This window comes from Tyto alba, unplaced genomic scaffold (assembly GCF_018691265.1).
Source record: "Tyto alba isolate M040663 unplaced genomic scaffold, T.alba_DEE_v4.0 Super-Scaffold_1, whole genome shotgun sequence".
Lineage (NCBI taxonomy): Eukaryota > Metazoa > Chordata > Aves > Strigiformes > Tytonidae > Tyto > Tyto alba.
This window is the reverse complement of record NW_024881261.1, coordinates 26671357-26694486: the sequence shown is the minus strand read 5'-3', so window position 1 is coordinate 26694486 and position 23130 is coordinate 26671357. Positions and strand designations below refer to the sequence as shown.

Here is a 23130-nt window from a genome sequence, read left to right as displayed (position 1 = left end):
TCTCAATTCAGTTTTGGATTTTGTCATCTGCTGCAACAGCTGTCTCTTAAGTAGCACAGAATAGGCTCTGCAGACAAATCTCACCATGGGACTTCTCCTCCGAGGGAAATCTTGCACTGTGGCAATTAACAGCTCACATGTTTGGAGATGTTAAAGGAGCCTTGACATCTCACACTGGTGAGATGTTAGAGGAGCCTTGACATGGAAAGTCGACTTGCTCGGTAACGGGTGTAGAACAGAATGTGTGTATATCTTCTACTTAGTAAAATAGGCCAATGCAGCACGTAGAAAGATGTTAGAATTAGATATCTGTGAATGGAATTGAGAATTGGTGTTCTTAACTGTTCAGCTTGTGCTTGATTCTGATGTTTTGTGTAGGTTACCTAGCTGTCTCATTATTTTCCAACTGTGAGTGAGAGAATACCTCTCATACTTTTCTACAGATGTTGGGGGTCACAGGCTTGAATTCACATAAGCTCTGTTAAGAGTATTACTGAAAGCTCTAGAACAATTGAATGCTTTGACGTAGGGGGTCTAATTTCAGAATGACCTCAACTCTTATGTCATACTTTCCTTCTGATAAGCAAGTCGGGTTTTTTATTTTTTTACTGTGTTCAGAAGCCATTGTCATAGCAACTTCCCCTTGAGCCATCTTTAGGTGGTTACTTTTCATCTTCATAGCTATCTGTGTTACTGTTCTGATTTTACCTGAAATATTAAACGAGGACTTCAAGACGTAGCCTCCGACTTTGTTTTCTTAGCTTTAGGGAATAAACAAACACCATCTAAAAAGTATATTTGTATGCTCATATCCTGCAAAAGATGTGACTAGCTGCTTCTACTATGATAAATAACTGAGTACAACAGTCTTATTTAGAAAGAAGTTATACTTAAAATAATAGTATGGAGTTAATCATTTTAATTCTAGAATTTTATTTTTTCAGGAAGAGGAATATAATTGAAATGTAGTCATAATACATATAAATACAACAAAATATACAATAAGAAAATCTAATAAAAGCAAAAAAACAGAGCAGCTTTAAAACTGGGACAAGCACAATCACCCTAAAATTATTTTAAGCCTTGGAAGACCTTAGGAGAGCTTAAATCAACTCATAAAATTCAAGGGTTCTCCTCCTGTCTCTGCAGCTGTTCCTGCAAAAGGTTCATTCTGCAGAAGTTAGTTTTAATACCAGTTGAAAAAAGAGGCTAAAATATTTTCGCTATGATCAGACTAGATGAATTTCACACCTCTGTAAAAGAACTGTCTGGGCCAACAGCAGTCAAGTCACAGTTAATCCTTGTTTTGAGGGTTTAAGGGAAACATAACCCCTGTGCTAGTTCTCAGCTGAAGAATACATGCAGGGCAAATTCTGTCCCTTCCCTTTAGCTGCTGGGATGTCTAGCAATAAATAGGATGTAATAAAAGGAAATGCAATATATAGGAATTTGCAGATCATTGAGGCTGACTCAGCAAGGGCTCTCTCTGTATTACATGAAGTTCAAGTTGTCATTTCTATACGCTGTGTTCTTTCCTCATCCCTCTGCAAGAATGGGTGTTCAAGTTACTGTTCCTGCTGCTGCACTAAGGAGGTGAAGGGGACTGGCTGCACCGAGCAGCCGTGTAGTTCCCCAGTCTCTGGCTCATGTACTGGAGTTGGTCTTACAGGGAGGATTTTGGCATGTCTGTTCAGGCTAATTGGTTTGACAGCTAATTAGAGCTAACGAGCCTGAGGCACAAAATAAACATGACATCTATGTTCTGCCTTTTATAACTCTGGTGTTTCTCTCATTTTGGTGAAGCCTTTTCATGTCACATAGACTGAAATACCTAGTTGATCTTGTTACCCATGTAATTGCCCTAAGCACATGGTATGCCTCTCTTAATTCCAAGAAACATATGAAAACACAGTTTAAGTCATTGTAATATTAACATGGATCATCCCAATGGGGGCTCTCCTGTTCATTCAGAAATGTGGTTGAAGAATTGAACTTAATCGATGACTGTTAAGTGGAAGGAGACACATATGGAAGAATTGTCTTCAAAGAAACTGCAACTTACTGAAGTTTTGAGCTGGAAGCAATAGGTATCGAAAAGGAAAGAGCTGCTAAAAGTAACAACTAAAATTATGATCTTTTCATTCATATGACATTATGAAAACGAATGGCTGATTCATGAGTTGTACAAAGAAAAACATTAATAGAGCTGAACTGATTCTGCTGAACATTACTAAAAGAAATGCCAAGTTTTACTCTGTGCTGCTGAAAGATAACCATCGTCTTCACTGTTATTAGCAAGTAAAATTACTAAAACAGAGCAAAAAACATTTGTCCATCAGTTCAAACACAACTGAGCTGCACTTTTCTGGGTCTAAACAGAGTGCTTGAAAATGACAAGGCTGACCTCAGATTAGGTCTCCACATACTGTTTTGGAGCAAAACCACAGAAGATCCACTGCATTATCACAGTACATATTTGTTAGGTAGAATTGAATTCCCGAAAGTTTTTGGGCAAGCATACTCCTACTAGTCTTTTCCTTCTGCCGTTGATCTCCAGACTCTAGTCTCTGTTTGAACAGAATTGCACAGGCATTGCAGTTCTACATAGGCTCATTTGTTCTGTTTCTGGTTTTACAGGGAGGCTTTGGACATGTAATGTCATCTCTCTGGCTGAGCTCTTTGTCTGTACAATGAGGATGTTATTCTTCCTTATTCACTTAATTATTTAGAAGGCTAGACGGAGCAGAACTATCTTTTCAGGTGTCACTTTTATTGCCATTAGTGAAAGGAGTGCTACCATATCAGGTTCATTTTAAAGTCACTGTTAGTATATAAATGACTACAAACACTACAGACAAATTAGAGCCTGTACCTTAACTGTTTATGAAAGACTCAGATACCACAATGACAAACATCATAGAAAATGTTACAAACAGTTACAAACCTATATGACTTTTCTCTACTTCATCAGGTCCATCAAGCGTTATTTTAAAGGCATCCACTTTATTAAGTTACCTTGTAAAATGCAAAATAGAGGGTTTTGGATGAATGCTAGTTACAAAGCATTACAGCACTCCATTCGATGAGACTTATCCTGACTAGGACATCCAAGTCCCACAGTCATACGAACAGATAACATATCTTAATATGCTATCTATATAGGTATGTTTAACACATCTTTTCAACCAAGATTCTAAGAAGAAATCTTCACCTATATCCTGGTGTATCAGGGATGTACATACTCAGAAAGAGGCCACAAGGGAAGTACTAAATGACTTTTAAAAAAATCCAACAAACCAATTTATTGTTTTAAAGGAAATTACTACAATTAATTATGAAACAGCAGCTTCCATGCCAGCAATTCAAACTTCATGAATTCACTTGGCCAGAAAAGTGTAGTGTTTGTTCTTAAAACTATAGCTCGAAGAGTGCAGTGTTCAATCTGGAAAGATTTCGGCTATATATTGATAATATAAAGAATTGCTAAGGTTAATAGTGGCTTTTGAGGAAAAGGGAAGGTAAGAGAGAACTAGGCATTGTTTTCTTGGGTAATAGTTCCATTCACAGAAACAGAGATAAGAAGCATGTATAAGAACTCTAGGGATGAAGGGTTCTCATACATGGGTTAATCATGCCCCAGAAAGCATTTAAAGTCTTTTATAGGGGAAAAAAATTGCACCACCTTTCCTTGAATTTGTGGTCAGGGGTTCCTATGAGCCTGGTTCATTTTACCACTGTAAGTAGATTAGGAGATATTTGAAAGCAATTTCTTTTATATTGTATGGATCTTCCTCTTGGGGTTATTCAACAGGACTCATAGTTCACGCTGCTGTCATAGTATCATAAGAGAGGCTATTTGCCCTGAATCCTTTAATAGAGGATTGCATTGTTTCTGATGACATATCAGCTTTGATGCATTCAACCAGTTTCCTAAGTAAATTAAGGGTGATTAGTGTGTCCTTGTTTTCATGTATTACAGTATATTATTAATTTTATCTAGTAAAATAAACCCACCATTTCCTTGGATCAAATATGTAAAGTATGGGCAGGTCTGAAATGAAATAAATTTTCCTAGTGAACGTCCCTTCCTAAAAGCAGTAGATGCGTATTTCAATGTTTTATATGGCATGCTTAAATTATAACAGTTTTTAGACTACTTTGCACAGTCTGTACTATTTCCCCTTTGTAATTTCATGATCATGGAAAATGGTAAAGTGCTTATGTTGCAGGCTTTTTTGAGCCTTTTATTAAGCTGCTTTGTCTCCAGTTGGGGAAAAAAAAAATATATATATATATATATATATGTGTGTGTGTGTGTGTGTATTCAATGGATAAGAATATTCCAGGGATCTATTTCAGGGCCTGTCATCAAACTGGTAGCAAATTATATTATTACTATTAATCAGTATTGCCCTCCAATGATTCTGCAGTGCTCAATTCGTAAGCAAAACCCACAAGACTTCATGCCAGAGATATTAAAGGAACTAATCTGTACGCCTACCTCATTAGAAGGAATTGCTTAAGAACATGTTGTCCTTATATACAGATTGCCCCTGTAAGGCTGCCAATGTCAACAAGACCTTGGGTGCATCTGTCATGCTAGTGACTGTAGACTTGATACACTTTTTTGTGTGTATTTGTGCACAAGTGCAAAAAATTTCTGAATGATTTTGTTCCTGTGAGTTTACTCTCTTTGCTTGCTGGATCATATTAAGAACAAGCATCTGGAATCAGGCCAAAACACTTTTTAAAACCAAGTTAGACTGTGAAGTCTCTTTTCTCCTGTCTACAGGAACTTTTTCTGATAATTGAGTTAATATTGAAAGTAAGTTTCCTGTCGAAGATTACAACTCTTGCATGTATTGGATAAGTTAAAAAATAAATTCCTTTAAATACATTAGCTGAACAAAAAAGGATTTTTCAGCTGTAAAAATAATTGTGCAGATTGCAAGGACCTGTTATTTTACTATCTCATTATACAAATGTCTTTCACATACTTTGCTAGAAAGGCTTTTTCAGGACAGGAGTGCTCTGTGGTACTGGTGGTTGTTTGCATTGAATTATTCACTGGTTCTCAAGGTAGTCAGTGACAGATTCTTCTTGCTATTGCTCTGGGTATCACTGCAGCAGGCTCAAATCCTCAATTTTTTTTAGGAGTGATTCCACACTAAGAGTGTTGGCTCTGTCCAACAGATCTTACGATCCTTCCTTTAATGGCTGCTATTGTATTTTGCCACCTCCTATTTGTTTTTAATCTGCTTAATGTATGCCTTATTCTGCAGTGTTCCCAAAGCTAAGAGTTTACGAGACATCTTATTGTAGTAGGACTACATGACTCGCATAAATCTATTAAAATGGTAGTCTATTGCATATTGCCTTCAAAATCTAATAAGCATTCAACTTTGTTCCTTATCCAGCTGGCAGACCTTTGTGATAGCATTCTGATTTTATGCTGAAACACTGATGTAAATCAGTGATAACTAAAGCTAACTAAACTGAGGTAACAAAACTGAATCAAATGCAAAGCAAAAGGTTATACAGAGTGACTCAAAAAACACACAGAAAATTAGTGCAATGACACCCATGAGGATGCCACTTTGGGATCCCAGTCGACTCTGCTGCATTTGTGTACATTTGTGTTAATTCTGATCACATGCCAAAAAAGGCTTGAGTGTTGACATTGTTTAATGTCAGTGTTTTCTGGGGTTTGCATGAAAGTGTTGCTGTGGACAAGACATGTAAATTGAAATTATGAACCCAGATTTCAATCTCTCTGTTGGAGCTCTAGAAGTAATCTTTGAAAATGGAACCCATTCTGCCCACAGAGGATGCTCTCAACCAAGCCAAAGTATGTATGTCCTGTAAACCTTACACTGTACAATGTGTGAAAGGGAGAAGTCTTGTTCTTGAAAGAGGATAGACTAGTTGACCTAACAGATATTTTCCCTTCTAACTTCTGGATTTAATGAGAAAATGATTAATAATCTTTCCTAGCAACACTATTTTTCAAATAGACATACTGCTGCAGGAAAGAACCAGAGACTCTCTTCAAAAATAGAGAAGCTGAGAGCTTTGTGATCAATGATATCCACCAGGTGATGCCTGGAATACCAAGTCCTTGCTTTCCAAAAGGTAATGGAAGAAAGCATAATGATAAATGGAAGTAAATGCCATGCGTCGTTTACAAATGTAAATTCCTCCAAACAGGGTAGTTCAAAAGTGAGCCCTCAGGATGGTGGATGCGCATGCATTTTAATCAGAGTCAAATGGTTTATCACAGAACATTGAAGTCCTCAACCCTACCTCCAGCTGCTGATGAGAGGCTGCCTCCCTGGCTAATCTTGGGTGTATGGTGGGTATAACTTTTGAATCTGTCAATCAGATTTTCAGTCAAGCTAGTTCTCAACCCTAGACCGCTACCAGTGAGAACTCCTGTTAGGCTAAACCTTGCAGGTTTCACAGAGCCAGTTGTGCTACAGAATGTTGTCATACATAATGACATTTCCCTGTGCTGAATCAGCAGAGGTAGAGAGGAAATGCATTATAATTTTGAATTTAAGACTTACCTCACAGTTTTCAAAGTCATCAAACAACTCTTTTGGGGATAAATAACATTGCCTTTTGTCCTTTTACTACAAAAGGGAAATTGATGTAATTAACATCAGACAGTGAGATTGTGCTTGGCTATGTAATGGGAAGGTGACGCTGAATTTGGCATTTGGTGAATGCAGTCTAAGTTTATCAGATGGTTAACCAAATAAAATACTGGCACCATCTTTTACGACAGTGATACCATCAGCCCTCGGATTGAAAGCAAGAGCTTTCCAGCTTTGCCATTGTATTTAGCATCAATCTGTAAACTAATGTGGTCTAGAGTTGGGAAAAAAGGCATTGCCATGATATTAAGGAGATAAGAGCTCTTACTTAGTGATATTGATTTAGGTCTGCCCTGCCACAAGATAACTTTTTAAAAAACTTCTGTCAGTCAGATGTATTCAAGGACAAGTCAACTTGTTTTAATGCACATGGGGGAGGGAAGAAAGTAGTGTTACTAGTGGGAAGGAGTGAGCTATCTGGAAAAAAGTGATGTGATATAATTAATTTCTGAATCCCCCTCCGAGACTGAACTGTAATACACCTGCAGAATTTTGTGCATCCAGAGACAGGCAGAGTCCACTGACTCTCAGACTTATCACTCTTCCTATTTTTCCCCTCACTCCATCTGTTCGTATAGCACCTGTCTTTCTATGCCTCACTGACTCTCCATCTGTTTCTATAATTTGTATCTTTCTCTGCTGCTCTCGGCCCTTAAAATTTATAGTAGAGGTAGGGAGACATTAGGAACGAGTGCCTCAACATGTTCATCCTACAAAGTCTTCACACTAATGCTTTCAGTTCCTGCCTGCTGCAGCATCTCTCAAGTCTGTTCCTGCTGCTTCAGGGCAGCTTTAGACTATTTCTAATAGCCCACCATCTGGTTCCAATAAGTGGTTAAATCTTATTTTACCCAGATGTTGCTGATGATGCAATTTGTATCTTTGTCCACGTATGTTCTCCGCTAGAGAATACGATCCAAAAGCAGGATTGCTGTAGACCACTGAGACTTGGTTTCTAGATGCCAGTGACTGACTGAGCTCATGGTAACCAACGAAGTAGATTTCCTTCTCAGCTGGATGTTACTAGGTCCGGAGAAAACATATTTCCCTTTCTACATTGATATTGGTCAGTTAGGAAGTTTATTCTCACCCCTCACCTTTCTTTCACAAAAGGCAAATTTAAAAAAAAAAAATAAAAAGCTGCCATTTAGTGTGAAATATAATGCTGGAAATTGATCCTGTAATATAGTAAAACTGCAACACATTAAGTGAAGATTTAATTGCATTCGTGTCTTTCATTAAAAACCCCATAAAATACACACATATAGGCATATTAGAAATTTAATACAGAGTGCAAAGTCTCATGCTTAATAGTCCAGTAATATTACTTACGCTATATTAGTTAGACAGACCACTCCAATAAAATGATACATTATCAACAAACTGGTACTTGCTTAACCTTGACTAGAGAAACACTTGAGTTTACACTTTGCAAACATTTTTGCTCATGTAGGAAACCAGCCAAGAACTATGGGAAAGTAATCTGCTGTATAAACATAAAAACTCAGGGAAGTTTTTGTCTTTTCAGCCCATCTTTCTTTGCAGTATATTGTCTTGTGTTTTTTTCTCTACTTCTAAAGCTGCCACGAGCAGCTTTGTCTGCTCCTGGGTATTTTCCATTCTTCTCCTTGTTTCACTTAGACTAATACAGCACAAAAGACTGCTCTCTGATGTTTGTTTCTATAAATGCTATTAAAGCAACCCCTACACTCACGTTCTTCATTAAAATACTCCAGGAGGAAGACAAGCTGCATAAAATGATGGTATTAAGGCCTTGAGAGCCTCAGAACTCCAGCTATATTTTAACACACATGATCTTAAATAAAGTCACAGCAACAGTTAATTTTAGGGTGGCACTGTAAGTATCCTGGCCAGATGAAAGGTAGCTCATGTTCCTATATCACGTATAATTTGGTATGATGAGTATTTGGTTACAGCTGCTGTTGTGCCACTGCTGGGAAAGTTAAGGATTGGATAATTTTTAAAAGAACGATCCAGGATTCATGAAAATCAGCAAAGCTGCAGATCGTAACACTATTGTTGTAAGGGTAAAGCTGTGTTAGACCACAAGGCAGCTTTTTTCCCAACTAAAAGTCATAGCCATTTCCTTATTGTAACCCCCTTGTCAATCAACTGATTATCAAAATGGAAAATCTTCAAGAGTTATTATTCCAAAGGACTGAGTCTCTCTGCCATTTTTAGTTTATCATAATGCAATTCAATCTGTCACTGAATGTCACTGCTCATACACACTTTGCTTGCAATGCTTTCAGTGTAACAAAATATAGTTGCTCCCACCATTTCTTAATCTTCTACTGGTATTCAGGCCATTTTAAGAAGGTGACCTAGTACCATTCTCTCAGGCATTCCATTAATCTGGTGCAAAAGAACTTTAAATAAGTAGCTGCTGTAGTCTGCTTTATTGGAGAAGATCCACAGCTTTGTACAAATACAAATCCCCATGCTGGACACCGGAGACATAAACTGGAAAGATGCGTACATATATATTATTAATAAGTCATGCTTTGAGCTTTTACAGTACCTTTCATCTAAAGCTCTAAAATCACTGTAGAAATATTAACCCCCACAGTACCCTTTGTACAGAAGAAAACATGAAACCCATGGAGAACATGTGACTTGCCTAAGGTCAGAGAGCCACTGCTGCACGCGTGTCTTGGGTTTGGGGCTTCTGCTCTAATAACTAAACCACAATCCCAACCCCCCAGAAAATAAGCAGATAAATAATCATTTTCAGTGGTCTGGTAGGACTGGCTGGAAATAAGGTATAGTTCAGAAGACTGCAAAATAACCTCACGCAGGTGTGTAGATTTGAAACTCTCTCTAATTTTGTATGGAATTATAACAGTAATGAAATGAGATTGAACTCAAATGAATAATGAGCTCTAAATTGAGAAATGGTGTGATAATGCTTTCCATGGTTCAATTAGTCAGCCATCTGTAGTACTTTCTAGTAATAGTAACATTGCCTGGTTTAGAAGAGATTTAAATGCCTCTGTCTCGTTTTCAAGAACACGTACACATTATACAAGAGATATTGGGCATCATGAGAAAAATATAACAGGAAATGTGTGTGTATTGACCCACATCCAAATGATCTAAATTTATTAGGAAGCCAGTCTGAATATTCAAACTGTGAACTGAAAAAAAAAAAAAAAATCTGAATGTAACTGAACCTGCACCATGCACTTCCTTTGTAACCAGCTACTCGAAAAACTTACTTCACACTTGAATATCTTTGAATATCTTTTTGCCTTCAGTCTCTGTTTCCACCACAGTGCACCTGTTTGGATGTTGCCTGGTGTACTCCCACTCCATAGGACCAAGTCTAGAAGTGCCTTCTGTCACATGGTAGAAGCACTGAAAAGCACTGACTCCTAACATACAGCTTATCCTCAGTATGGGACATTTTATCCTCAGTATCCTGAGTTCATAAGGATCTCATCCTTTATCTAGGAGGGTTTAACAAGGTATAGAACTGGGATATTTTTATTATACTTAGTCTGGGGTGATGAGAAAAGTTGTTTCCGTACTGCGGAAGTGTCGGTCTCAGATGAGAACCAGGTAACTGATGAGTTTTGAAGAAGCTGGAGCAAGCTGAACAAGGTAAAGCAAATCTGATCTGATTGTTCAAAGAAGAAATAGCTCTACCTTTAGTACTTCCTGAAACCTGATATTAATCCAGAGGAGACTGGAGAGGTGACATGCCATGTTTCAAAATGGCTAATACCAAATTTATTAGAGGAAAGCAGGGATTCTTTTGCAAAATGGAAGGTAAACCAGCGGAGAAGGTTGGCAGTGTGTTTTAACTGGTGTTAGAAAGCAGTTACCATACCATCGAGAAAAAAAGGCAGTGGAAACTCTCATTTTTAAAAATAAAGTTTAACATAGTCTAGGTTATGTCTTTCACTTTATTGCTAGTGATAAAAAACTGGTTAAATCTACTTCTTTATGATTCTTACAATGCACACGGAAGTGTGTTGCATTGACACATCGATCAGGATTTAAACACATCCTAATTAGTTGACAGTGCCTGTCACTGAAAGGGCACTAATCTGATGTACAGTGGACAAAATGTATTGTCTAAATATTGTCTATAAAAACAGTATTATTTATATTAATGTTTACCTGCCCTTGACAAACTTTCATTGTCCTATTGCTCTGTTGCACTTAGTAAATCATTTGTTCATGATTACCGGTCTCTAAATAGCTGAATCTTTCCACAGACAAAAGAGAAATTGTTCTATGAAGTTTTTTTTTTAGTTAAGGAAGGTGAATTTCCTTCTAGGAAAGCAAGTTAGTCATGAGCCTGTTTTGTTTATGGGAGTGAGTATAAGTGTCCCTGAAATTCAAATTTAATTTTTCTTGTTTAAATTAGAACGAATCTCACACTGCTAGAGTTCCTCCAGGACCACGCTCAGATCACTGCATTACTGATGATTCTATATTATAGAATCCTAACATGGCTGTAGTGTTCTCTAGCACTTAAAATATCTTTTTTAATTTCAGGTGATAAACAGCTTACACATTTTTGCATTTCATCTGTCTTGGTCCTAAGAGATGCTTATTAAAAAGTTCTAGGTTACCTGTTTCTTGATACAAAAAGGAAACACTTGAAATACAACATTGTGGAAATTCAAAGGAAAAAAGTCTTGATTAGAAGCTTTGTAAATGTTGATAAAACTAAGTAATACTTCAGATAATCCGCATTTAACAATAGCCATGATTTTGAAAAATAGCTGATGTTCAACTAACATAAAACTTGCAAAAAAAAAAAAAAACCTATGTAAAAAATTAAAAGCATTGTAACTATGGCAGTTGTCAATAGGCTGTATATGTAAGTTTCTCACATACTGAAGTTAGATGAGCAACAATGTATTAGGACACGGATAGCAGTGAACTTCCTTCTACTAGAGAAGATGCTGGGAAAACCTGTTGTGTGAGATAAGGTGATACAATACATAAGAGTTTATTGTCAGAGACTTTGAATGAGACGTGACTAGGTGGAAGGTTTGTGATTATTATGTCTCACATTTAAATACAATTTAGTATTCTATTTCCTAAAACTGCATGTTAATTAATAATTAAAAATTATCTGCAGGATATCCACCTGTGAACATTTATGAAAATAGATGCTTTACTATGCTTTTCCCCAAAGATATTGCAGCACTGATTACAAATTAGCCTGTGTCTAACTATTATTAGATATGCACATGTAAATTATTATTAGATATCCACATGTATCTTTCACTGATGCAGCTACAGAGTTGTATTCAAAGGCAAAACTGCACCCACTGCATAAGACACAAACAATCCATGCCTCTTCTCAAATAACTCATCTAAGTTCTGACCATAGGTTGAATTACAATTAGCTTATGTCAGGAAACAGAAATTAACATCTGCCTGTAGAACAGATTAAATTAATGCCATGAATATGGGTAGATGCAGCATATGAGACTGTTCAGTTAATAAGGCTTCATTCCACCGTTACTATATTGCTCAGAGGCTGCAGCTTAAGGTCATAACTGGAGTTTCATTTTGTTGATTGCCATTAAACATCCCAAAATTCCACTGAATTTAGCATAGGAAAAAAAAAAATTGTAAGATCTGTTGGAAAATACTGCTTTTTTTTAAGCCATTCATTGTGGCCTTGACTTCAATTAGTTTGAATTCAGCCTGAGGATATTTTGGTTTATAGCCTGCTTCAGGCTTAGTACTGCATATAAGACTGCTGCATTAGCACAGTTCTGACATTTGACACGTATCTGACTACTGGTATATGTCTGATCCTTAGCAGCACCATTGACTTGTGAGAGGACATATCTGGATCTATCAGTGGGAAAACAGGGTATTGTGTCCTCAGAATAGTATTCCAGAGGTTCATCTTTTATCAGGAATACAAAAAAATAATGTCAGTTAATCACTGATTCCAAAAATGTGTCTAATTTGGGTATTGTTTCTTCATTATATTGTTAATTGAAGAACATATAGTTCCAAATAGGAAAGGGAATCCAAAAGCTCTGTTCATTCTGGAATTAAAGGTCACCTTTATATTGCACACTAGCAAATACAACCTCGATAAGTTACAAGCGCTGATGAAGTCAGCAAGCAATTAAGGACATGACTCCTACACAACCTCTTCAGCTTACGAGTCACTTAATCATACAAGGTGCTGAGCCTTGTCACCCAGGACCTAAAACACATGCTTAATTTTAAACATGTGACTTGGTTACAGGATTCTGTGAGATTACTTGTGCATAACATTAGACACCTGTTTAAATGCTTTGCTGGATCAAAGCAGAAATGCTCAGCATTTTGCAGGATTGTGCATTAACTGGATTTTTTCTCTTCGCCCTGTTGGAAAAACTGGTGGATATACGCTTATGTAGTGGGATGAGAAAGGGTGTCTTCCGATTATGCTGAGATTCAGCTTTTCAAACCTTACTGTATGGGCTGATGTTTGGTAATGAAAGTGGTCCTGATTTATTTCTGTTCTAATTTATTTTCAGTTGTAAATTTCCAGTTCTTAGCTATTCAGTTCCACACAAGCATGAGGGACAAGAAAGCAAAGCAGATAATTGCGAATACTGCTCTTCCTGAAATTATGTTGAGGTTATTCTCAAAAATAAACACCAATCTCCTAAATGTGAATATATCCTGGGGAGAATAAAGTGTGTCACAATGAGCTGCAAATAAATGGATTGGCTGCTTGTAAACATATGGTCTCCCCTTAATGGTTTTAGGATGCCTGATGTCTGATTTTTCAGTGTTAAGCAGATTTACACCTGGTGGACATTAAATTAGCTACTGTTCAGAGCTGTTTTTCTCAGTGGCTGGTTTCAGTACACACAGATCTTCGCATTTTCCTTTGTTTTTCACAATTAGCTGACTTTTATAAAAATTTCCACTGGCCTACTTGGAGTAGAGCAGCAGTGTAGTCCTGCTACTACTACTTTGCTCCCTGAATGATTTTTTAAAATTGTACACCACAGACTTTGGAGCCCTACAGTACACTAAGACCGGCAGCTGGTTTCAGGAATGACTGGCAGTGCTTCCACTGAAGGGGCTTCGGTTCTGACAGCAGCGTCTCTCTGCAAGTGCCACGTGGCAAAGTTGGCTGCTAGACTTAAAAGAGAATTGCCCAATGCAAACAGGCATCTTTAGACATACCATATTTTACAGTGAAACTTTTCTCTCTCTTCCCTTTTAGCCATGACTTAGAAGGGTCTAGAATCAAAGCCAAATGGTTTCTAGAAGCAATTAAATAAAGCTTGCTGGCCTACACACTTCCAGTATGCAAGCTATCAAGTAAAATGAATGGAAAAATATTAAAAGATGAGGCAATAGCCATTTAGTCCTCCAAATTAATTACATTTTAAAAAATGAGTATTGGTCTTTGTGATCACTGTGGCAATCCCTGAGTAGTTCTGGAATGCTTTGTTTGTAGCTAGTAGTCATAGCCACAGTGGGAAGGAACACTGCTGTTGGAAACTGAACAAACGTATGGGAGACACACTCACACTACTTTGTGTTTTCATGATGGTGGCACATACGGGTGTTTAAATATTTGCTGAACTACTATAATATTTGCTGTATTACTCCATTAGAAGTTTCTGGGCCCATCTGCAAGGACCAATATTTATACAAAGATATATGTAGGATGCCAATATTTATACAAAGAACTGGAGAGCTGTTTCCACAAAATAAAGTTGCAAAGTGGTGCAGAAGGAAGTTCTGGCATTGCAGTGATATGTTTGAAGAGTGATGTTGCTGTCTTCATTTAATACAACCCAACAAAATCAACACAAAGCAAAATTTTTACCCTGTGTCTGGGGTGGCTCTTTGAGCACTGCTTCACATAACTTATTTCGCCGTTGTTCTCATTATCATTCAGTACAGGGTGAAAGGTTTCATGCTTCTCTCTATGGTTTGGATGGACGTCAATGCCCACTCATAAATAGGGGAACTAATGGTTTAAGAGAGACATTTTAAAGGTCTTTTTATTTGATTTCTTTTAGGTAGTGTTTTGATGCATTGTTTAACTGCTATTTCTGTGTCTCCTTTGTTAGCCTACCCATGTTTTAACAGTGGTTGCTGCTATTCTGTCTTTAGAATAGCCCTGGTATCTTCCTACTTTCTTCTCTCCTGTGGCAAAATCCCTGACTGGAAGGAAAAATCGTTAGTACAAACAGTAATAAACAGACTCTGATTCGTAGCAGTCAAGAGTGCTTTTAAGTATGTGGATTGATATTTATTAAATGCACTTACAGACCTCAGAGGATATAATATGGCTTAATTAATATTGCTCCTGAAGTCATCATTTCTGCTGTCATCTTTTTTCAGATGCTAGTCATGCCTTCTTAATATTCCATTAATTCATAAACCATACTAGTTTTCCAGTAAGAAGTGGTCCTACTGGAAAGAAACATCACATCTAACCAAGTACTGTGTGATTCAGGACATTTGGTAAGAGGAAAATGAGGAAAAGGAAGTACGCTTAGGTCTAACTATTAAACAGAATACAAGCATATCCAAGAATTGCCTTTTAAAAAGAAAAAAGTCCAAGGAAAATACTCTATGTTTGCAATACTAATTTGTATTAAATTTCTATTCATACCGTATGGATTAACAAGAACAAGTGATTTTCTTTAATATTTTATTTGGCTGGATTGAGTGCAAGGGTTCCAGTACTCTGCAGATGATCACTCTGAATGACTGGGTGACCCATTAAAGCATTCTGCTGAGATATGTCTTTGTCCTGCCAGCTGGAGGATTTTGCCAGGGTTAAGTGCCAAAATAGATCTCAATACGAAAGTATTAACTAATTCAAGGAAATCGTTACGTAACCTTGCTGCCAAGAATAGTGTTCATGTATACTGTTACAGAGAGATGTGATGAAGTTGAATGTACTCGTATTTTCAAAGTGCTTTGGTAAGGCGTTATAGTGTGCAATGTATTATCATGCTAAATATGTACTTCAGCCTTTGAACAGGGATTGTGTAGATGCAAAATAAGCGAAACAGGATTTTCAGTTAATATGCACTGAAATAGTTTGACTAAATTCTAAGAAAAGAACAAACACCAAACATAATCATGCGTCATACGCAAACATATAGTTATATGCAGCCATGTTACTCTTACATACATATGAGCATCACCTCCTGCAAATACTTCCTCTTTAGAATCTTTAAGACAAGGACAGCAGAACAATGCTTACATGTGTCTTACATCAGCATGGGATCTTCCTCAGCATCTCAGAGAGCAAATATTTTGCACTACAACAAAAATTTCAGAATTATTTCATGACACGATTTTGTTTCCAGCATCCATCTAACCACTACAAATGTGTTATTTTTCACCCTTCTCACAGGACAAAGTAGGAATAGTAAAGAATAGTAGTAAAGTGAGGCTCAGAAATAATTATGCAAGACATCTGTGATTATATGTAAAGCCTGGCTGATATTGTGTCTCCATCATTTGAAGTCGAGACCAAACACCCCACTGGCCTCAGAAATACAGATCTAGCCCCTTGACTAGTAAACAATTTTATTTATTATTTTATTGTACTTCTGTGTGTAAGTTCTTGCTCTGCCACAACTACTGACATTATATAAAAGCCAACAACATGTTCTATGGAGACAATAAAAATGTAAAGGAGGAGGCTGCTGGTCACAAATAGTAATTATTTATGCTGCTTAAACAATCATATAAGGTAACAACAGCATGTCCTGCAAGGGACTGTTCACATGGCAACCTGAAAAGCCTGCTGTTGCAGAGAATAAATACATACCTAATTGTTGGAACTTTGACTTTTTTTTTACCTTGGAAAAGTATTTACCTTTAGAGAACCTTAAGCTACTCATTCAACATTTAGTCTGTACCTTCAATCACATGGGAAGGCTTTATATAGAACCATAAAACAAAGAAGTTGTGAATGAGTTTATGGTATGTTGGTGTATAAAAGCTTTCGGCCCTTTTTAATATATTTTCCCTTAAGATGATAACACACAACTGTTTTCTATCATTTCCCCAGACTCACTAGACCAAACCCCTTTGGCAAAACTGGGGAGTACGTGTTTATTCTCTCACTTTTCATTTCTTAAGAAAAAAATATTATTTGTATAATGTAGTCATCATTTGAAGAACATATAACTCTTACACTGTTACTCCATTCATACTTTTTTTTAAAAAAAACTGTCATGCTAAATTAATCCCTGGTGCAATACTGTGTCACCAGTGAAGCTGTGACATTTAATGGCTTGGACTCTTTAGTTTTAATTGAAATATTTATCATACCAAATAGCTCCTCTGTCTTCAGTACTTAGTACATGGACCCTTGGAAATCCTGACTGTTTTGCTGTTATTGTCTCTTTCGTTATATAGTGTATGCTTTCCTCCTTTTTTAATGTGCAGAAGGTTTTCTCATATAAGCAAAATAAAAAACCCACTGTAATTTATAGCTGATTCATACAGGTACAGTTATGTGATTTTATTTAGCTTTGTTGTGGTTATTGCACTTAATTAAATAATTTGTTATTGATAATGAGCAATTTTGCAGGTAATTTATATCTGATTAAATGCAATACCTTGTTCTTCCTTACTTGTATATTTAGCTGCTAAAACCAAGATTGTCCTGTGTGTTGAGATCACTGCTGAATGGAGGGGAGTTTTTAATTGCAAAGATCCAGGTTTGATGAATATTTTAAATACTTTCTCTGTGATACTGTACACAGAACATCCACAAGAGGGAACTGTTTTACATAAAGAGGAATCATTTCCTTGCTGCTAAAATACTACTTTCTGGAACCAAACCCTCCAGATTTATGCCAAGTTGGCACAACTGTGTCCCAGACTATGCTACATGGTAGCAACAGGAACAACACAGGTAAACACAGTGTTTGTTATATTCTGTATTCAGTTAAATAAGTAAATTTCAAGCTCTTGTGTTGAAATGTGAAGTAGAACACTAACCTGAAAACTAATATGCATAAGTTTTGTGTTTGCTCAGAACAGATCTCTCCAGGAAACAGAGCGGGAAAACCTTGTTTGGTCTGAAGGCAATGTGAAATGCAGTTGTTGCCTCAGTAAATGAAGTGTGTGGGTCTGGTGTGCTTTTTCAAATTCCACTTCATAAAACCTGTCTAGAAAGCAAGCATTTCCTTATTCATAAAGGAGTAAACTCAGATGGTACTTGAGGAATACTCATTCAAATGTAATTTGTATCTCTGTCTATGAATCGGTGAACAAAATACAAAGTTACCTACTTTATATATGCTTTGTCTTTAGCAGATAATTCCTATTAAGCAAACTTCACTAGTAATGTACATCTCACCAATTGATATTAATGAGTTTACCTTTCTATGTGAGTTTCATCATAAATATTTGTAGAACTGAGACCTGTTTGCATAAATGAGTTTTGTTTATATAGATAACAGGAAAGGTTTTCTCCCTGCATATGTAGTGTGAAATTTATAAACTATAACTCCTAATGTATGTGTTGGTTGGTTTGTGAATAGTTTTTGAGCAGCAGAACTTAAAATCAGCTTTTTAAAAGGGACCACAACAGAACTCCTACCTCTGTCCAAATCTATGTGTAAATGTTGTGCAAACACATTCAAATCATCTAATTCTAAAGTACAACCCATATCCTGCGGTGCACTTGGTTTTCTTTAGTCTGAATTTTTCTTTAGGACCACCCTTTTTACTTGTGGGTACAGTATTATGGGGATGCTATTTTAGAAGCGCCCAGTGGTCCCAGTTGCATCTGGAGTGCTCATGAAACCTGTGTAGGCAGCACTGAGCTGCAATACTAGCCGGGGTCAAAGAAATGCTTTTAAACTCATACCTTCTGAATGTATAAAGTGAGAAAAAAAGATTTTCAGGCTGCAGCCTCTGTGTCAAATCTTCTGGGCCCCCTCAAAGAACAGCAAGAGGAGACGTGTGTTGTACCCCTGCCTTCAGAGACCCAGCCCTTGATATCTGACAATCCAGAATACAGAAGAAGGACCACAGTACAAAAGCCTTCCCTGGGATATGCTGTGCTACTGCTGTTCATTGCCCAGGTCTTTCAAGGTGCACAGGGCTTGCGGTTTCCATTAGCTGTAAGAGCATCCCTAAGCACCTGGTACTTCTGAAGATCAGGCATCGAGTGGCTGTGTTAAGATGCTCCTGCCCTCGTTCTACTCCTGGTGTTTGCTGATGGATAAAAGGATGTGCAGGTATGTGTGCAGCTGTGAAAAGGGGGCTCCCTGATCACCAACACCGGTGCACATGGCAAATGACCATCAGGACCAGGCTCTGAGCCCGAGTCCCGAGGTGCATGATCCTGCCTCACAACACTCTGTAGACCAGGTGGCTTTCTAGCTGTGAGGAGGGTTGGTAGTGAAGGACATGGGAGGGGGCAGCAGCTGTGGCAGCGCCGTCTGGGGTTGCATGTGGCAGCTGTGACATGCAGTTTCTTTTCAACCTCATTTGTTTCCTGCATCTAGAAATCCTCCACTTAATTCCCTCTTACAACAGCCTCCTGGGAATGAGCTGTTTCAGGTGCACTACATAAGTGACTATCCACTTTCTTCCGGGACAGAGTAATGTAGTATTTTCTCACTTTTATATACCTCCATATTATTATCTGATGCTTTCTCTATTCAGAACGCTTCTATTAATCCCTTCTTGAAAAAAGAAGCCCTCTCTTGAAGGAACAGACTGGAGGAACAGACTGGAGCGAGGCAACATGATATCAAGTTAGTCAAACGGTGGTGTTATTGCACAAAAAAGTGGAGGTGAGAGGGATAGAGCCCCATAAAAAGCTTTGAGAACACATAAAATCTCATTACTGTCACCTAAGTAGAAAACAAACAAACCCATGGTAGATGTAGAAGCAGCAACTACTACTAGTAAAGGTTAAGAGATTACTGTTTCATAATGGTGGCTCTGTGCATGTCTAGTGACTAGATCAGATGAGGAAATGTCACGCACACATAGGCTGTTGTACTTTACCCTTGGAAAGATGTCAAGAGGATCTGCATAATACTTTCTGCAGACACCCGGGTGAGCAGACCATGTGCCAAATGGAGATTTTGATTTACGCATAAATATAAATAAATTCATTTGCTTTTCAATCGGAACTGGAAAAAAAGCAGGAGACAACTACCCAGATTTTCTTGCTGGATTCCACCCCCCCACCCCCCCCCGGCGTGTCATTTTAAATTGCTATTTATATTTCTAAGGGTTAATTTCAGGAATGTTCTTGGGATGTGCAGCAATCTGCGGCGCGTTTGCAGTATTTCCCCGTGTCAGTTAAAGACAAACCCAAGCCCGCCTGCAGCGGAAAGACCCACGCTGCGCTCCCCCGATATTTATGTCACCCTCCCTCAGCGCGTTCCCAAACCAGCACCCACTCCCCCTCCCCCCGCCCCCCCCGCTCCCCCCCCCCGCATCCCCGGGCACCTGCTGCTGCAATTCAACCGCCCCCCGCAAGCCCCCGGCGCGCCCCCGCCTCCCGCCGCCCCCCGCCCGCCCGGCCCGGCCCGGCCCGGCCGCCCCCGCCATGTCGCGCTGGGCGGCGGCGGGGGGAGGGATGGGGAAGATGGGCACCGGGGGGAACCGGCGGGGCTGCGGGGGCCGGGGCCGCGACAGCGCCGTGCGTTAGCCGCTGCGTCATGACATCCGCCAAAGCAGCCCCGCGCACGGGAAGGGGGGGGTAGGGGGGGGAACGACACACGGGACCGCTGCCGCCTGCCCCCGCCCCACCGCGGCTGCGGAGAGCGCTGCGCGGCGGCGATGGGCCCGCCTGGGCCGGCGGGACTTGTTGGACCGGGAGCTCCCCGGCGTGGCCGAGCACCGCCTCGCCGCCACCTGTGAAGCGCCTCGGCGCCCCCCACCTCCCGACACTCACCTCCCCCCCACCCCCCCCCCCCGCCACCCGCCCCTCGCCGCCCTCCGGAGCGGCCGCTCGCTGCCTCGGCGGCTCCGCCAGCGGGACCGAGCGGCCGCGGGGCGGGGAGCGCGGCGCCGCCGCTCGGCGCTGTCCCCATGAGGGGCCGGGGACCCGCCTGAGCCGGCGCCCCCCAACCCTGGCGGCGGCAGCGCGGCGTCCCGGCACCCCTCAGCCCGCGGGGCCCTTCTGAGCGCCCCGGTCAGGGCCGCGTCTGCGGGAGCGGGAGCGGGGCCGGCGCGTCCCCCGGCGGCAGGCAGGGAGGGGCGGGGAGCCGGCGGCGGCGCCGCTGCGCGTGTGGGAGCAACAGCCTGAGCGACAGCCGGGGCCCTGGCGGGAGCTCCTGAAGGATGGGCGAGGAGGCGGCGGCAGCGGCAGCGCACGCACAGATGGGCCAGCGGAGGATGAATTAGGAGCCACAGGAGGCTGCTGCCGGCACCGAGGGGGGAAGAGGAGAGGAAGGGGCTGGACTTGCAAGAGGAGGAGGAGGAGGAGGGTGCGCGGGGGGGGAGACCGAGTATCGCTAATAACAAGTTAAAGACTAATAACAATAACAACAGACCACCTCCGGGAAGATCCGCGGCGGCGGCGGAGGAGAGATCCCCGCTGAGGCCAGCGGGGTTGCAGCGCTGGGTATCTTGGAGAGACGCTCCGAGGCATCAGTTTGTGGTGGTGGTGGTGGATGATTTTTTTGGGGGTGGGCGGGGTGGGGGCTGTGTATGCGGGAGAAGGAAGGGGTGGGAATCTGAGGAGGAGACTACCTTTTTATTATTATTTTTAATTTTTTTTTCTTTTTTTTTTTTTTAAATATTATTTTCGCCGTACAAGGAGGACGCTCGGAATTCACCGGCCTGTCGGCTCCCGAGAGGGACCCGGGGATTTTGTGCGGTCGCTTTTCTTCACCTTCTTTTGTTTGTTTGGTTTGTTTGTTTGTTTGTTTTGCTTTGGGTTTATTTTATTTTTTTATTATTATTATTTTTATTCTTTTTCCGCTGAGCAGCAGCGGCGGCGGCAGCAGCAGCAATATGGCTGGTGATGGGTTTTTTGGGGGGCGCTGGCGGCGGGAGGAGCTCTCGGAAGCCCCTGCGCGCCCGGCTCGCTGTTAGCTATGGCAAATGGCAGCGGCGGCGGCGGCGGCTCCTACCCGGGCGGCAGCGGCGGCGGCGGCGGCGGCGGCGGCATTAGAATGAGTAACAATATCAACGCCAACAATCTCAACACAGACTCGTCCTCCTCCCCCGTCAATGTGCCCAAGATGGATGCGCTCATCATCCCGGTGACCATGGAGGTGCCCTGCGATAGCCGCGGACAGCGCATGTGGTGGGCTTTCCTCGCCTCATCCATGGTCACTTTCTTTGGGGGACTGTTTATCATCCTGCTGTGGAGGACCCTCAAGTACCTGTGGACTGTCTGCTGCCACTGCGGGGTCAAAACCAAGGTAACTCCCCCCCCACCCCCTCCCCTTCCCCTCCTGGTGCCGGTGATGGTTTGGTGGCGGTGGCGGTGGTGGAGGAGGAGGAGTGGGAGCCCAGCCTCGTAGACCAGGACACCTGGGCGAGGTGGCACCGGAGGAGACGCCGTTGGGCTGTCACTGGATGGCGGTGCGCTGTCTGCGGTGGTGGTAGGGTCGCCACGGGCTGTGGGGAGCGTGGCTGGAGCGGTGAGGTGCCGGGTGCAGCCCTGAGACATGCCTCCCCCCCTCCCCCCCCCTTCCTCCCACCCACCCCACGCAGGGACACGCTTGTTGTCATCGGGCAGCACCAGTTACACCTGGTGTCCACTCGCCCCCGGCGTGGTGAGATGCTGCGGTTCAGACGTTGATGGGCATCCCCGGGGCCGCGTATGGTGGCGGGGTGTATTTGCTGATCTAAACTCTCAATTCTCTCGTGGAATGCGAAACTTGGGCAAAATTGAAAAGGCAAACTTCTCACTCAAATCTTCTTAACACTAGTTCCACTTCCTGAGAATCCTTGGTGGTTCCGTTTGATAAATGTAGCTAGCTAGAGGTGCTTAATGCAACGCACTAGATCAGTGTTCTTTTAACCTAAGCGTGAAACCTTTGAGGCAACCTCTCTGCCCCTTTGATTTTTGCGTATTACCAGCTGGAAGAAAGCGTAGTGTGTGAAGTAAGGTCAGCTCCTGGTTTGAAGGGTCTCCTTTCAAACCACAGCCAAGAACTTGCTCAGGTCAGGACTTTCATTTTTGTTTAAGACAGATGGGATAGAAAGTGTTAAGACTCTGTGAAAGTAGATTTTGACAGACCCCAAAATAGACCAGCAGCTGGAGTTTCTCCCCTTCCCTTTTCACATTTTTTGGATTACAAATGGAATAATATCTGCTTCAGTTATTCCTGGCACACAGACACCCACAAAAACACACACACCTTTTAATATATGGTTGCTAGGTTGCTGGCTTGCTTTGACGTACAGTGAGCTGTCTTCCCCTTTCTCCTGTCCCCTCCCCCCTAAACACACTTGATACAGTGCATAACCCAGCTGTAGGAAGGATCTAACACTTAGGGGA

The 23130-nt window shown here is 41.0% G+C and overlaps 1 protein-coding gene across 32 annotated transcripts in view; it reads left to right on the top strand.

Annotated features, from left to right (window-relative positions):
- The first annotated feature begins 20593 nt into the window (after positions 1-20593).
- KCNMA1 (potassium calcium-activated channel subfamily M alpha 1) overlaps positions 20594-23130 on the top strand; it is a 509088-nt gene continuing 506551 nt past the window's right edge. For 31 of the 32 annotated variants that reach the window (XR_006165006.1, XM_032982029.2, XM_032982014.2 and 28 more), the window contains exon 1: positions 21359-22045. Coding sequence is in view for 31 of the 32 variants with exons in the window: in XM_032982029.2 (XP_032837920.2) it covers positions 21716-22045 (330 nt within the window). In the remaining variant the exon portion in view is untranslated. Of the gene's footprint in view, positions 21104-21358; positions 22046-23130 lie in introns of those variants that run through there. The other variant, XM_042789210.1, reaches the window with a different exon arrangement.